This window comes from Cucurbita pepo, chromosome LG02, assembly GCF_002806865.2.
Source record: "Cucurbita pepo subsp. pepo cultivar mu-cu-16 chromosome LG02, ASM280686v2, whole genome shotgun sequence".
NCBI classification, from domain to species: domain Eukaryota; kingdom Viridiplantae; phylum Streptophyta; class Magnoliopsida; order Cucurbitales; family Cucurbitaceae; genus Cucurbita; species Cucurbita pepo.
In genome coordinates, this window is record NC_036639.1 from 12,161,415 (window position 1) to 12,178,762 (window position 17,348).

Genomic DNA, 17,348 nt, shown 5'->3' on the forward strand with positions numbered 1-17,348 from the left:
ACGATATGTAACGAGCTAAAACGGACAATATCTGCTAGCGTTGGGCTTGGGCAATTACAAATAGCACTAGAGCTAGACACCGAGCGGTGTGCAACGAGGACGCTGGGTCCCCAAAGAGAGTGGATTGTGAGATCCCACATCAGTTGAAAGGGGAACGAAACATTCCTTATAAGGATGTGGAAACCTCTCGTCATGATGTACCGTTTAGAAAGAACCATACAAGTTCATCTCCTTACTCGTGAGTCATAAAATGCTGGAAATGAGAGAAGCAAGTTGGGTTGAAAATGAAGCTTCGTCTTAGCTAAGATAGATGGCATTATAATAGATGTACACACGAGATGCTGGAGGAAGTTTGGAAGGTTTGGTTCTTTGTCTAGCTTGCCCTCTCCAACTAGTTCAACTAGTCCGGTCATCTAGCTCGATCTTTATACACATTTTTGTGTTGTCGTTTTTCGAAGTCGATCAAACACCAAAGTCAAAGTACGTGAATGTTAATGATTTGAAGATAATGAGAAATATTCTGTGTACGTACGTAATTTTGACTGTCAAATGAATGATATGCTTAGATATAATATCCTATACCCAAAATTTGGATTAGGTTTTTGAATCAAAATTTGACATTTGATGATCTCGACATTATTCTACAACATAACAAATTTTTTAAACATGTCGGTCAATATTTACATGTTTCATATGAAACTTCCCAGGAGGCTATCTAATATATAATTAGTTCAGACGAACTATGTTTAACTTTAAAATTGATATGACTGAATATCGAAAAGGAAAATGAATATTGTTTTTTAATAATTAAATTACTAAAATTTTAAAAGGGAGGCATCACAAAATATATTCTAAATTTTGAAAATGAAGTATTTTTTTAATTTTTAAAAATTAATCAATTTTAATGTTTTGGATCCAAAATATTTTTTATTTTTTATTTTTTATTTTTTAAGATGTCAGATATTTTTGTATCTTAAAAAAAAAAAAAAAAAATACCGAATTTCCCATCCGAGTGTAGAATCTCTTGTTCAGCATAGTAACGACGTCGATTTTCACCACTGGACACAGGGCAACTCCGGCGACGGCGAGTGGTGACTGGTGAGTTAAGCGCCATCTGGCGGTGATCACTAAAGGTTTATATATCATAGAACCACTCGTCCATAGTGTATCTCCCGCTGTCACTTTTAGAACGCCGAGATGACGACTGCAATGGGACCTCCACCGCCTAGAAACCCTTCCTCCGCTTCTCCTATGGATTCTGATGCCGGAACCCTTGAGGGAGATTCAACCTCTTCTTCAACGGAAACGAAGGTCACCATGGGCCCTCCTCTTCCAAAAAATCCCACTCCTCCCGATTCTGACCCCCCTGCCCCGACCGCAACTCAAGAAGATGAATCATCGGTGATTTCGGTCAATTCTGATGCTTCAGAACCCGTTGATAAGGTTCCAGACACTCCTCCATCTGATAAAGCTGTGGAACTGGCTCCGAAGCAACCCCAGAGCGTAGCGGTGCCATACACCATTCCTTCTTGGAGTGGAGCCCCCTCCCATCGTTTCTATTTGGAGGTTCTGAAGGATGGATGCATTATTGATCAATTTGATGTGTAAGTCCGTTGAATGTTTGAAAGAAATTTTTACAACTTCGTATTAATTTCTCAAGATAGATGAAATTCTGGGAACTTCGAGAAACGGCCTGATATATTGTTTTTCTCATACTGGGTCTTGATGAAATCATATCCTACTGTTCTTTTATTTGTCAAATATTGGTCACTGAGTTGTTTATATGGTTTTAGATATGAGAAGGGGGCTTATATGTTTGGACGTGTGGATCTCTGCGATTTTGTTCTGGAGCATCCAACCATTTCTCGGTTTCACGCTGGTAGCCAACTTTTCACTTATACTTACATTAGTTGACATGAACATTGTAGGGTTCTTATCACAGGATTTTCAAGCTTATTAACTTCAATGCAGAACTTATACAGTAGTAAATTTAGGTTCAACAGTTTTTAGCGATTATCATTGACTATTACATGTACGAGATTTAATCATTGTTTCTATGGAACCGTTAAGTTTCCACACACTGTAATTGCATTTCCCTGGGATTACTTGTATTATCATGTAACACCATAGGAACCTTTATCAATTATCATATCTATTATAATATCATTGCATTCTATCGTGAAGGTTCCATACTACTTTACATGTACAGGATTTAATCCTTGTTTCTCTAGCATCATCAGGGTTCTATACATTTAACAATGCATTTCTCAGTGTCATGTCAGAGGGCTCTCCACTCTCCATTAGTTCTAAGCTGCCTTAATTAACAAACAGTAATAATATATAGGTGCTTTGAGCTAAGATCTAAATATCTATTATGTTCAATTGAAAATTGATCTTTCTGGATGTTGCACCTTCCTTTGACTTCTTTTTAAAACGGTTCGCTCTCTCTTTAAAGATAGAAGTTTAGTGCTATTATTTCAGTGGTAGGATAGCAACATCGTGGCTTTCTGTAAGACAAACTTGCAAGTTGTGAATTATGTTATACTTTCCATCTATAGTACATGATTTATTTGTCATCGCTAAATGAGACTTTTTTTTATCATTTCTAGCAACCGTAAGGCATATGATATCATTAAGGCCATTAAGTTGGTTGCTCAAAGGGCGAGCATCCAAATTCCTGTTTCTTAAAATTTAGAATACTAAGCATTGTAGAATGCCTATACAAGAGTCTGAATATCGAAAGAGCTTTTGATGCTCTCCTCAACCCTTGGGCTCTAAGGTTTAAATGGTGAGGCTTCTTTTTATGAAATAGTTTGGGGAAAAATGGATCGATAAGAAAATAATGTTGTTCACATTACCACAAGATATGCTTAAGCGGCAACTAATGTCGCACTAAAAAATTTATGCTACAATGGATTCAAGCTACTTCAAGTGGGGCTTCATTTATTCTTGGATGGTTAAAAATTGGGGGAATGATTAAAATCTAGATTTATGATATTTCATTAGTGTATTTTCAATTTTAAGACTTTTTTATATACTTTTAGGTTACATTTATATAATGGCTAATTATGGTCCTAGAGTATGAAAGTTATAACTCTTAGAATGCCTCATGGAAGGTCAATTGTTTCATTTTGAGGCTAGACAAAGCCATGTATGTTGTCTTGTAAAATAGACTTAGAAAATGTAGTATAAAGAGTATTTGTGGTTTCTTTTAGCTTAGAGCTTAGTTTCTTTGTGATTCTACATAGTTTAGGTTACATGCTTAGAATCATTGAAGCTTGACTTGATCAATCTTATTTGCGGAGTGATTCGAATCTCAAACAAGTTTTCTTGCCTTGAGATATTTGATCAACAAGGTAATCCGGATTTTACTTTTCCTTGGGTAATTCCTTATTGTTTTGGAGTTATTGGAAATTTTAGATCTAATGGTCTTGTTCTTCAATTAGGTTGTTAGGTCGAATTCCCAAGAGCTTCAATCATTTGGGATGAAATCATCTTGATTTGAGGGCTTTGACATTTGTGATCTAGGAGTTTGCATATCCATAAGGGTTGTTCTTATATAATTGGTTAGGGTTTTCATAGGACTATGGAATTAAAGAAACAAGAACACTATAAGGGCTTGACCCTTAGTAAGGATATTGACATCATTGTTGATAGGAAGTACTCTCGAGGCTCTCATCTCATATCATTGGTTGTAAAAACTAGATGTACGAGGTGGGTGAAAATTGGGGTGGGGTAAATTGCTTAAATCAAAATAGAAAAAGAAAGATATATCAGGCAATGTACCAACAATATCTTACAACATTAAGACTTCGGAGGTAGATTGAGAAACAGTATTCCCCTTATCATCCTTGAATCTTACAAGGAACATTGAATAGGAAACTAGACATTTTTGCCCTTTTTTCCTGCCACTATATATTATTTTCATCAATTTTTCTTACTTCTCATTTTAAAATTTATATTTAAAATGATTCAAGACAAACTACTATATTATTTAACTCATGAAAACAGTACAATTAAGTTATTTTCCAAGGTGTACCCATTAATTTGTCTACAAAAGAATTATAGCTATTCAAGGATGCTAGGTCTTATATATAGTTGAATGATATATTGACTGTATGTTTTTATTAAAGAATAATTTAAGTGGTCAGAATATGGTATTATTTTACTATATTGTCTTCCTTTTGTAGTTCTCCAGTTTAGAAGTAGTGGAGATGCATACCTTTATGATCTTGGAAGTACTCATGGAACTTTTATTAACAAGAATCAGGTATGGATCTTTCTTAGTTACTTTTTATTCTTGGTAATTGGTATTTGTATCAATCTTTAATCTTCTTCACAGTTTCAACTTCCCTATTAGAAAAACCTGAAAGGTTTATTATTATTGTCTGGCGATGGCTTTTCCTGCTTGTTTTTCCATATTTGATCGATAAAGTGGGATGGATTTTCTTTTATCTTCTGATGAACTTCTCCGTTCTTTTATTTAGGTGAAGAAAAGGATTTTTGTGGACTTGCATGTTGGTGATGTCATTCGATTTGGCCAGTAAGCAACTCTTCATTAGCCATTTTTTTATAGTAAGAAATGTCTGATTATTGGAGTTTTTCATTTTGAGATTCCATGTCGTTTAGTAGTTGTAGTGGGAAAACAAGCATTTCTTCAGTAGAACAGTAGTTGTTTCAAGGATGGTATTAATGTCGAAACCTTTTGTTTGGCAAGAACTTAAATAAAATCTTTCTAGATGGTTCGTGGAAATTTCTACCATCTCCATTGGAGTTATGAGATGAATTGCAGTTCTGATGGAGGTTAACAAGGGTGGTTGGAGTGAGTAGTGGGTGATGTTGGGTGATTTCGAGAATATTGCTGGTAAAGAGGAGGTGAAGGAAAGTTTTTGGTTAGAAATGGTTTGTTTAAAGGGAGAGGAGAAATATCTGGTACAAATAGTAAAAACAAATTTGGAAGAAACCAACAGCGAAAGGGGTTAATGGGGAAGAAGGAAAGGATAATATAAAGAGAACAATTTTAGAGTGGGAAAATTCAAGCAAAAATGATTGAATTTTAAAGGGAAGAAGAATACAGGGGAAGGTAAAATTAGATATTTAGGGGAAAAGTGAGGGGGACTCGAGGAAAAAGATTGGAGTACAAAGAATAAATAGATTTCTCACGAAGAGATTGGGAGCATACCATAATTGTTACTAGATTTTAATTCCATGATGATTCATTCACCATTGTAGAAGCATTGAGATAGGTAATTTATGAAGTCTGTATGCTCAAACCTTTTATAGCGAATATAGCTTTGCTCAAGGGTCTGCGAAGGAAGACTTGGAGAACCCTTGTAGGTTAGAAGGGTAGTACGTTGTGGGTGCTTTTCCCTTGAGATTCACCTATAAGGTGGATAATTACAAAATTCCTTAGAGCTTGCTCTTCAAGAGCAAACTTAAACGGAAGAATCTCAAACCTTCCTCCAATCTTTTTGATATTCATGGAAAAAAGACAATGTTGTCTTGATTTGTCTGGTTGTATTGTTCGCATTCTTAATTTTTTTTTAAATCTCCTCTTGCTTCAGTTCAGCTTGTGCTTAAACTCTGACTTTTTATGTTCATTTGCAGTTCATCTCGATTGTACGTTTTTCAAGGGCCAAATCATTTGATGCTACCTGTAAGCTTCCTTTAGCATTTTTTTTTTCATTTACCACTAAAAAGGTTCTTGGAACTCCGTTCTTTTGTTTCTAATCTACCTGTATTCATTCAGTCTACTGCTTGTGTCATTGATTATAATGGACAGTTCCTTTCCTTCTAGTCAACTACTATGCCCTTGTTTTCAGTAAATTTCTCATTTCCAGATTTGTTCTCTCTTATGGTAAGGCGTGTTTAAGAATTTGGAATACTTCAAAATTCATGGATGTTGATTTGGAGAGAGTGATTGCTGAATGGTGAATATTAGCTTAGAAGGACCTTAAAAGGACCATCATACTACGCCTTTGCTTTGGGAATCTTCCAGATTTGTTTTCTCTCAAGTAACATGTTAAAAAACTCATGTGGATGGGTCTACTTTAAAATTCATTGATGTAGATATGGAGAGGGTGATTAGCGAATGGTGAATATTAGCTTAGAAGGACCAACACAGTATAAAACCCAAATATGACATGATCACAATGACATGTTGTAGAAAATTAGGGCACGGATACATTGGAAACAAATGTGTTTATTAACGTGTTTATTTATTTTAACACATTTTAGGGTTTCATACTTAATTTCTTTTATTTGGACTTATGTATTTCTCCTCTTTTATTTATATTGCAGAGATTTTTTTTTGGTTTTTTTTAATATATTTTGAAGGATTAAATTTCATTTCTTTGGTGTATTCTTTCTTCATTAAAACTATAGGTCCTCGCAGAAAATAAGTTTCAAATATGCTACCCTTACATACGTAAATTTTTTAAAAAAAAATAATATGCACATGTCCAAAACTAGGATTATAAATAATTTTAACACTCTAGTTTAAGTATTCTAGAGGCGTTGAAGCATTGTTGTATGGCATCTGTTGAATACATATACAAACATGTTAACCAAATTAATGTCCCTACTTCTACAGGATCGGTTCTGTACAACTATATCCCTGAGTATTCAGGAGACAATATGTCCAAAGTTCTAGGATCTTAGCTAATCAAATGCTACAAATTCTTACTCTAGTGTGTTGCCGTGCATCCTTGTTTTAGCTTTTGCATGCAGTTGCTTTCAGTTAAAATCTAGGTTTATTTACAACTTGATCTTGATTTGAATAAATATGTTGTTAGTTGAGTTATTTTGGACTGAACACCAGGAATCAGATTTGACCATGATAAAAAAGGCTAAGATTCGAGAACAGACACTAGATCGAGAAGCTTCACTTCGACGAGCCCGACAGGAAGCATCTCTCGCTGATGGAATATCTTGGGGCATGGGAGAAGATGCTGTCGAAGAGGCTGAGGTTTGTGCAAAATCAACAAAAAAACTCATTTAGGGTCTTTGTCAGATTTTTCTTAGATTACTAGTTATACTTAAACTTGACCATGTTTCCTTGATTTAGAGTTTTGGTAGCTGAGTACTTTGCTGTGTTCTGATTATTTAGGATGAAGTTGATGAAGTCACATGGCAAACATACAAAGGACAGCTTACAGAAAAGCAGCAAAAAACTCGTGAAAAGGTTTTAAAAAGAACTGAAAAGGTTAGTCAATATCATCCTTTTTGGTTTTTAAATCATTTGAGAAGATCGTTATTTTCTCTACTATACGTTGCAATACTGACTACAAAATTCCAAAATGGAAGCCTTACATGTAAGTTACTATCTTTGAGAATCTTTCTTTGTTTCCCAAAGTTTTTTTTGTTCTTTTTCCATTTCGTTGTAATTTATTTATTTTATTTACTCAATGATTGGCAGACATTTCATCATCACTTTGTCAGTAATTGGTATGGTGATTTCTTAAATAAACGTACCTTTCCCATTAAAAAAAGATTATTCCATCAGTGGCACATATTATAGATGCTCTTAACTTGCTCTATTTCTCATATTTTACTGAGATGTTTACACAAGAATGTCAAGGACTCTTATTTCTTAGCTGTCAAGCTATGTCTAGCAGATGGAAGCTTTGATGTTGAATAAGCACCATAAATCTCTAGAAACTCGTTTTTATGATAAAAAATATTGTTATAATGTTCTTCCTTATCTATTATTCTATATGTTTACTGGTGCACTTATACAAGGGCTACATGCATGTTGGATACAGATTTCTCACATGAAGAAAGAAATTGATGCAATTCGTGCTAAAGACATTTCTCAAGGTGGATTGACGCAAGGGCAGCAAACTCAGATTGCTAGGAATGAACAAAGAATTACTCAGGTGAAAATTTATAGCCCAGAATTAGTACTCTTATTTATTTTATTTTTGCTTTATGCAATGCTTACCATTTTCAGTACTAGGATTTGATTCTTTATTTTTACTTTATCACAGCACCATTTTAATTGTTTCTTCTTCTAAAAATAATTTTGGCAGATCATGGAAGAACTTGAAAACTTGGAAGAGACACTGAATGATAGTATTAGGGAAAGCCTTGGAGCTCGTTCTGGGATTCGATCACTTGGTAAGAAGCAAGGAGGAATGGAAAATGATGAAGAACTTTTAAGGTACGTCCCAAATAAGTGTTGTGGAAGGGAGGAAGGGGGAATCATTTAGTAATTTGTATGCTTCTGTACTATAAATCTAGATATGTTATAATTATATTATTGAGATAGTGAGAATACGATTGACCCAATATGCTAGTATTATGGTGGCCTTTTATTGTATAAGAGAATGCATAGCGACTTCCATGAAATTTATGTTCTGTTTATTGTTATTTTTTCAGTGATGATGATGACTTCTATGACCGCACGAAGAAGCCTTCACATAAAAAAACTGGTGAAAATCAATCAATTGAAACAGCTGATTCTCTTCTTGATAAGAGAGATGCCCTCAATAAAGAAATGGATGAAAAAAAAAGATTGCTTTTGATTGAGGAGAACAAAATGGAATCACATACAGATTTGGACTCTGGCAATGATGCTCTCGATGCTTACATGTCAGGGCTTTCATCTCAGCTAGGTTTGGTTCTCAGACATAAGTATAGATACCTTGGTGTGCTGTTTTACAAGTATTGGTTGTTCCTTTTTAGCTCGAGGGCGGGTGTTACTTTCTTATTTTGTTATTTCCATGCTCATATAGATTATGCATAGTATATAACTACCAACACAGTGTTTGCAGCTAAAATTAATTCTCAGTAGTAAACATTAAAATCATGTTAATATATTACCTTTTAAATTTGAAGGATGTGACACTGAGACCTTAACTATTGTGAGTAACACTTATTGAAAGCTATTATCTGCAATTTTTATGCTTATGTTCTTGCATAATAGTAGAAAACATTTCTTCTGACTGCTGTTGCTGGTTTGATTATTGTTGGCAGTGCTTGACAAAACCACCAAACTACAGAACGAACTATCGTCTCTTCAGTCAGAACTAGATAGAATTTTGTACCTGTTGAAAATTGCTGATCCATCAGGAGAAGCAGCCAAGAAAAGGGAAACTTCAGCCAAGAAAATTGATTCAAATCTAGAAGCAAAGCCTGAAAATTTTAAAGTCCCTGCATCTGTTAATGGGAAACCACAGAAGGAACTAGTAAAAGACGGTGAATCTAAAGAACAAGTGGTAGATGCCAAACAAAAAATTAAAACCACACAGGAAAGTGTTGAACCTAATGAGTCAGTTACTGAAAAAGTTGTGGATGATACAAAAGATAAAAAGACCATCAGTTACACTGTTGTTAAGCCCCAGTGGCTTGGGGCCATCGAAGAACTGAAATCTGAGGAAACTCAAAAGGATGCTGCACCATTGGATATACAAGAATCTGATGATTTTGTTGACTACAAAGACAGGAAAGACGTTCTTCAGAGTTCTGATAATAAGCCTGCAAATGTGGATTCTGTGATTGAGAGTGCTGCCCCTGGTTTGATTTTGAGAAAACGGAAGCAAGAAGATCAATCTGACGGTAACTTGGATGCCTCTCAACAGTCGACATCATCTTTGGAGGCAGAGAGAGCAGAATTTAAGGCAGAGGATGCTGTGGCTTTGCTGTTAAAGCACCAAAGAGGGTATCATGGATCAGATGAGGAGGAAAATCGACATGAAAGCAAGCGCCCGACAGGTCGAACCAGATCAAAAAAGAATGAGAAGAAGTCCAAGAGGGTACTTGGTCCCGAAAAACCGTCATTTCTAGATACAAAAGCTGATTATGACTCATGGGTACCTCCTGAAGGTAACTTCTTTAGTGAATACAGTGGCCTACTATTAACTTTGAAACTTCGTTCTCTCTAATGTTAAGTTGTCTGTTCACTTCGCAGGACAATCAGGCGATGGAAGGACAACATTAAACGAGCGTTATGGCTACTAATTTCCCCATGTTTCTAACAACATTTTGATCTGAGATCGGCCTCGCCCTTTTTTACTTTTTCAAGAAAGATGCATTGGTCACTGGCCCGTAAATTATTTCATCAATCTTAGCCGCTTTTTCCAGTGTATAAAAACAAAGGTAGTGAGGCTGCTGCTTTATAATTGAAAGCCTTGTGTTGTAATAAAAGAAGATGGAACTCAGGCAAAGATGTTCATGAACTATGGAACTAGCAAGCTTGGAGAAGTTTCTTGTCTATATACCTGGGTAAAGGGAGGGAATTGGAGAGCCTGAAAAATTGCTCTCTTGTTCTAGAAGATTTATTGTAACATTACATACAAGGGTTGTTCTTTTGTCCACACACCTTGAAAGACTTGCAACAACCTTCCAGTAATAGCGCAGCTGATAGTATGGAATAGTAACATTGTTGGTGGTTATTATAGATTTTTCACTATATTCACTCCTTTGTAAGATCTCATGTACCATACTCTTACCCGTGAACATGTTTGAATTATACTTTGAGGCATTCCCCGAGTTACATTGATACTTTGAAATGGTTGTTGGGAGATTGAAGTCGCCTAATATGTTCTGAAATTATATTGTCATAAGAAAATTTGGAAATTGTGGGACTTCAAATCATGCTCTTCTCCGAATATTTGGTAAAGCTTTTAGTTAAACTCCAACTCATCCTCCACCGTATATACTTTTACCAAGTATATTTCGTTTTAGCTCGTTCGATATCATCATTAGTCTCATAGTTTTAAAACGTGTCTACTAGGGAGAGGTTTCGTTCTTCTTTCCAACTAATGTGTAATCTCACAATCCACCCTTTTTGAGGGCCCTGCGTCCTTGGTGCAAACTGCTCGGTGTCTAGCTTTAATACTATTTGTAACAGTCAAGTCTATCGTTAGTAAATATTATCTATTTTGATCCATTACATGTTATCGTGAGCTTCAGCGTTGTTCTAGAAAAAGGTTGACATCCGTACAAGGGAAGCAATTGTATGCATATCCAAAATCCATGATGTGTGATAGTGATCCCAAGTTCCCATAAGCCATTGGAGGGTTAAGAGGATTTGTTAATCTTTGTGGGGCGGTGAAGGGTGGCTGTTAAAGCGACAAAAACGTTGCAGAGAGACACAAATCCAAAGCATGGGAGATGGATGAACGAAGAACGTGGCCTTCCCTTTATGTTTCCAAGTGTAACCTTTCCCTTTATCGTGTCTTCCCTCTGCACCACATATCTTTCCTCGACTCTCGAGATCATTACCCTTTCTTGCCATGGAACCATAAATCAATCTTTGTGTTTTCGACTTTTAGTTAAGGAGTCTGTAAGATCTCACATCGATTGAAAAGGAGAACTTATCATTCTTTATAAACAAAAATAAGAAACAAAGATTAAAAGTTTAGAATTTATCTAAGAAATCTACAACAAAACAAAAAATTGGTTAGTTATTCATTTGAGAGAGAGAAAGTTGTCGGTTGAAAAGAAAAAAAGAAAAAAAAAACAAGAACTTGGGAGGCCACGCCCTCGTGTTCTTCAAACCAAACCAAAAACATTAATGTTCGTATAATTTAAATATTGTATTAATTAATTAATTAAAGACATGTTTTTATATAATAATTTATTTAGTAATTCGATAAAAACTCACTTGTATTGTTTCCCAAAGCCTCTTAATTTCATGCTTTTAATTTTGTTTCCCTCATTCTTCTCTCCCAACGATACCCTTTTTAAATTAAAAAAAAAATCGTATTTTTCGATCGGTAAGCGTTCATCGTGTTAGATCCCACATCGATTGGAGAGAAGAGCGAAACATTCTTTATAAGAGTGTAATACCTCTCTTTACCGGACTTGTTTTAAAAATCCTGAAGGTAAGCTCAAAATGGAAAGTTCAAAGATGACAATATCGATTAGTAGTGGTGGGCTTAGACTGTTACAGGTTGATTGATATCTAATGATCCCGATATTCTTTGGTGCACATTATTGATCTGTATCGAAGGAGGTTCCATGTTAAATCAGGGATCATCGGGTGCCGAAACTAAATTTCAAATCTTGATTCAAATAAAAGTAAATCAATCAAACCTCTAAGATGTAGTCCAATCATAAACCTCATAAATAGACATACAAACAAAGATTTATAATGTTAAACTAAAATATTATTACCATACCCAAAGTGCATGCACTTATGCCTCTATGAACTATTATATTGTTTTTTTTTTTATTATATAGTTTATTATATTATATTAAACATATTATTTATCGAACCATGCATCATGATGTTACATGCTAAAATGGATCAAAAAAATTAAAATAAAATAAAAAGTGTGTTATTCACGAGTTTATAGTAAAATCTACCTTTTTTTTTTTTTTTTTTTATAACAATTTCTGACAAATGTATATATAAATGACAACAATTCGATGTCAAACATTAGTAAAATTTGAAATATATAATTTGAATAATTATAATACATTAAACTTTGATCAAAACTGATTTATATTTTATTCATATCAAATGTATATGAATGAAAATGATTCGAACTTTTATGTTCGATGATTTAATCATAAGAACTCGAAAGTTTAGTATGTTTCGCTTGAATTCTATGTTAGGTGACATTTTGTAAATTTTGTTAGAAAGAACGTAAACGATGACAAAATATATTAAAATGACTTATATTGGTCTATAGAGATAATTTTCACTCATCGAAGTACGTCAAAACAAGTTAGTAACTTGACCATGTTATAGGAGGTGAAAGAACATGTTGAAGTCATTAGGTGTCATATCCAAATGTTCAATCCCTCTAGGTACCATAACTCAAGCCTACCGCTAGTAGATATTGTTCGCTTTAGCTCGTTACATGTCATCATCAACTTCACTGTTAGGGAGAGATTTCCACATCATTACGAGGAGTGTTTCGTTCCCCTCTCCAACTGACGTGTGATCTCACAATCCACCCCTTTGGTGGCCCAACGTCCTCGCTAACACATCGCTCAGTGTTTGGCTCTGATACCATTTGTAACAGCTCAATGTCACCGCTAGTAGATATTGTCCGTTTTAGCCCGTTACGTATCTTATCAGTCTTACGATTTTAAAATGCGTCTACTAGGGAAAATTTCTACATCCTTACAAAAAATGTTTCGTTTCTCGCTCCAACCGACATATAATCTCACAATCCATCCCATTTGGAGGCCCAACGTCCTCGCTAACAAATCACCCAATGTCTAGTTCCAATATCATTTGTAACAACTTGAGGCAACCGCTAGTAGTTATTATCTGTTTTAGCCCGTTACGTATCTCTATCAGCCTCACGATTTTAAAACGCATCTACTAAGAAAAGATTTATACATCCTTACGAGAAATGCTTCGTTTCTCTCTCCAAACGACGTGAGATCTCACACGTATGTTTATAAAAATTCATAACACAAAACCGAATTGAATCAAACGAAACTGAAATAGAAACACAAACACAAAGAATACATGAACAAAAAATGATGGGTTCTTGGGGGAGAAAGTAACATTGGTCTTATAAAGAAGAAACAAGAACAGCTGTGTGTGTGTGTGTGTGTTAACAATTTGAGTTCACCCAAAAAGATTCTGATGCTCCAAAACTTGAAAAGAGGAGAAAGAAAGTTTGACCACAAAAAAAACCCTCACAAGAATGAAAAAGAACAGACACATATTCATTAATTTAAACAAAAACAACACCATAATTAACTCACTTTTCATTAAACAACATTCCCCATTTATGTAAATCTCCTGTTTTTTGGACCAAATCTCTGTCTTAGACCACTTCTAACCATTGACCTACCTACATTCACTAGACCCCTACTTTGTTTTGCCTTCCCAACTTGACATTATTCTAATATTTCACCATATCTCTTCATAATATACATATAAAAAACCATAGCCTTAATTAACAGCATGTGATTCTGAAAAAACCTTAAAGAAATAACCCTAAATGCAATATGATTTTGTTTGTTAGTGATTAATTTTTTTTTTAGTATATAGTTTGCATGGCAATGGGAAACCCAAGCTTGAATTTTTGAACAAAGATCAATACTTTATTCAAATTGAAGGCTATATGGAATCAAAGAACACATTTTTTTGTAAAATTTCTTCTTATGACACAAATTATTACTTGGGTTTTGTTTTATTTTGAATCTTTGTTTAGATTTTCTAAGTTTATGCAGATACCAAGAAGAAAAAAACAATTTTTTAGGGTTATGGTGATTGGAAACCCTAGAAAAGCTTTGACTCTTTTGCCTTTAACCTCAACACTCTTTATAAAAACCCTTCAAGGATCTCACTCTTTTCCCCTCTCTTTTGATCAAAAAATTTCAAAGTCAAAACAATCAAACTCACCCATTATGAAGAAGAAGAAGATCTTGAGCTTAGTCATTTGCTTTCTCTTTCTAATGTCTCCCCTTTCCCACTCTCTCTCTCATGCTCTACAAGGTATCTACACTTACTTTCCTTGCAATTCATATAATATCGTTCCCGTTCCCGTTCCCGATTTCATTCGTTACTTTTTTTGAAATCTTTGTAGATGCCACTGTCGAACCAGTAATACCTGTTGTAAACGTAGAGCTTTCTAAATCGTTACTCCGAGAGGTGACTGATCAAGCTCTTAACTTTTTCTAATTTCGAAAGGAAACGACCCACTTACCATCGAATTTTGATTTTACTTGGTTTTTAACAGGAAACCCTTGTGGGATTTGATGGCATTGGGTTGAGGAAAATGGGGAATGGAAGAAAGAGAATGATGAGGAATGATGAGAGAGATGATGAACAAGTTCAAGATAGCTCAAGAATTTCAGGTGCAAACCACTATGATAGCAACTTTGAAGATCAAAAGAAGGATTTTGGTGTCAATAGAAAAAAATTGGGTATCAAAAATTGTAAAAATGTTGATGCTAAGAAGCTCAATCTTGCTGGCTTTGTAACATTTGGTGCAGATTACAAAGGCCCTTTACACCATCCTCCTAAACATAACTAATCACTTAGTTATGTAGCTAGCTAGCTAGGGAAATGAGGAAGAAAAAAAAAACACATTTTTGTACCCTTTTTCATAGGATCTTTGTTTGGTTTCATGTTATATATATGATTATGAATGAGATTAATTTACAAATTTACACTACCATGAATTGTTCTTCCCTAAAGTTCCAATTTTTATGCAAGAATTGCTTCAAAAAACGTGTCCAAAATCAATACTTTTGTTTGATGCAGGCAAGAACAAGTCTTTTCAAACATCTCAACCTAACCATCAGGTCATTTTCTTTCCCTCTCTCAAGATAATGATATCAAGCCAATTGAACTAATTGTGTTGTTTCTTTTACAGGAGAGTATCAGCTCGAGGCATTCAAAGAGGGTGTTGAAGAAACATGAAGATACTCAAAGGCTTGTCAAGGCAGCTAGAGAGATAGCCAATTTGATGCACAGAGACTATAAGGATTGGGCTCACCGCAAGCCACCGATCAACAATTACGAACCTATGCATTAAGAGAGGGCATGAAAGTGTAGCCCTTTTGTAGCTTACAATGTCATATATAGATATGCATAAGCACAAGAACTGTTAGTAGCATTGAAGCTTCTAAACTTTGGAATTGGCCGTAAAGTTGAGTGCTTTTTTGGATTGTTCATATCAGGGAAGTCAATTAGATTTTAATACTTCTATTTGTATTAGATGAATTAATGCACCGAAAATATTACGTTTCTCGTTTTCGGCCAAATCACGACTTTGATTCTATAATCGACCGTAGTCATTTTAGCATGTTTTGTTCTATATTAACGTGATTTTAGAAAAAAATTACTCAACATAGGATTGTTTCAAGCCAAGGACGCTTAACTATAACGTTTTCATCATAATTTAATATTCTCATTTAAACGTGATCTTGGGTCATTCATGTACCATCTTTTACACGTTCCAGTGAATCCAGTGAATCGTAGATCTAATTATTCCTTTTATTTTTTATTTTAGTCTTATTAGAAATTCAAAAACTTGTTAATGCTAATTAGACATAATATACAAGTTTTTAAGCAAAATATTTAAATAAATTATGTAATATTAAAATTTTTAATAGTACTAAAACGTGATAAAAATTATGTTTTTCTTTATTAAATAAAATTAAAATTGTTTTGTGTATGCAAAGTTTGATATAAAAAAAAAAACACAAAATGAGAAATAAGAAAAATTAAAATTAAAATTATTCTTAATTACATTCAATACAATAAAGATTCTATTTTCAAATTAAAGATATTATTGGGCCAAAGCCCAATTGTAAAATCAAGTAGGTGGGCTTTGGGCCCAATTGAGCTATCATAGAACACAAGCAAAATTAAAAAAAAAAATTAAAAAAAAATTAAAAATTAAAAATTAAAAAAAGACAAAACATCCCACCAAAGTGATCATAAATACATATCATATAACTTAGGGAAATCATGGTTTTAATTAAAGCAACAATATGGTCTATTTCCACTTTATTTTAATGCAATTTAATGCAATTTAATATTTTCTAAAAACATAACACTTTTCCAAGCTTGTCACTTTCCCTTTATTCTCATTAGCTTTTTGTGGGTTATGAAAAAAATAATAATAATTAAAAAAAAAAAGAACAAAAAATATTGCCTCTCCAAGAGTGGCAAAACAGAATCTTGACAAATTTAATAATCTCCCACATAATATAAACTTATTTTAGCTATATATTTCATATTAAAACATTTTTTGTACTCGTATATAAAAATACACCTATTAATAATATATTGTCCTTAATGTTAGAACAAAATTAAAATTTTTTAAATTTAAAATAAATTATTATTTTTTTTTAAATTAAACGAGAGATAGATCGATAATTTTTAAATTCATGCGAGTAATTCTATTTTTTTTTTGTGATATCGTTAAAATAAATATAAATTATTTATTTATAAGGTAAAAGAATGAAANTAATTTTTTTTTTTTTTTTTTTTTTTTTTTTTTTTTAATGATTTCTACCAAATACTTACAAATTATTAAACTAAAAACAAAAGATATGGAATTTATTTGTGTTATAAAAAAAAAAAAAGGGAAAATAATGAGAGGTTGATTATAGTCAACAAAAAGGCTAATCATTCCATATTTGTCCCACAATAAATGGTTAAATAATGAGATTTGATTTATAGCCAACCTAAATGCTAATCATTTTATTTTCATTTTCTTTTTTTTCAAGGCGTTTCTCAATACTATTCCGAAATAATTTTTTTAAAAAAAGAGACGAAATTATTTGTGAGTAGGTGTATGATTGTTCGAGTATTTATAGATTTAATGTTTTAAATAATTAAAAGAAGAAATAACCCGACAATCCAATCAAAAAAATAGAGGGTTGGGTTGGGTTGAGTTCAACAGTGAACCCTATTTGGA

General features: G+C 33.6%; 1 protein-coding gene across 1 annotated transcript; it reads left to right on the forward strand.

The window, feature by feature from the left end:
• The first annotated feature begins 991 nt into the window (after positions 1-991).
• Positions 992-10,503, forward strand: LOC111788576 (kanadaptin). Its single transcript, XM_023668953.1, has 12 exons — positions 992-1,604; positions 1,794-1,879; positions 4,191-4,270; positions 4,488-4,543; positions 5,608-5,656; positions 6,821-6,967; positions 7,109-7,204; positions 7,764-7,877; positions 8,031-8,161; positions 8,380-8,615; positions 8,977-9,825; positions 9,911-10,503. Exons 1-12 carry the CDS (start codon positions 1,198-1,200, stop codon positions 9,958-9,960), a joined length of 2,301 nt encoding a protein of 766 aa, XP_023524721.1. The 5' UTR covers positions 992-1,197; the 3' UTR covers positions 9,961-10,503.
• The last annotated feature ends 6,845 nt before the right edge of the window (positions 10,504-17,348 follow it).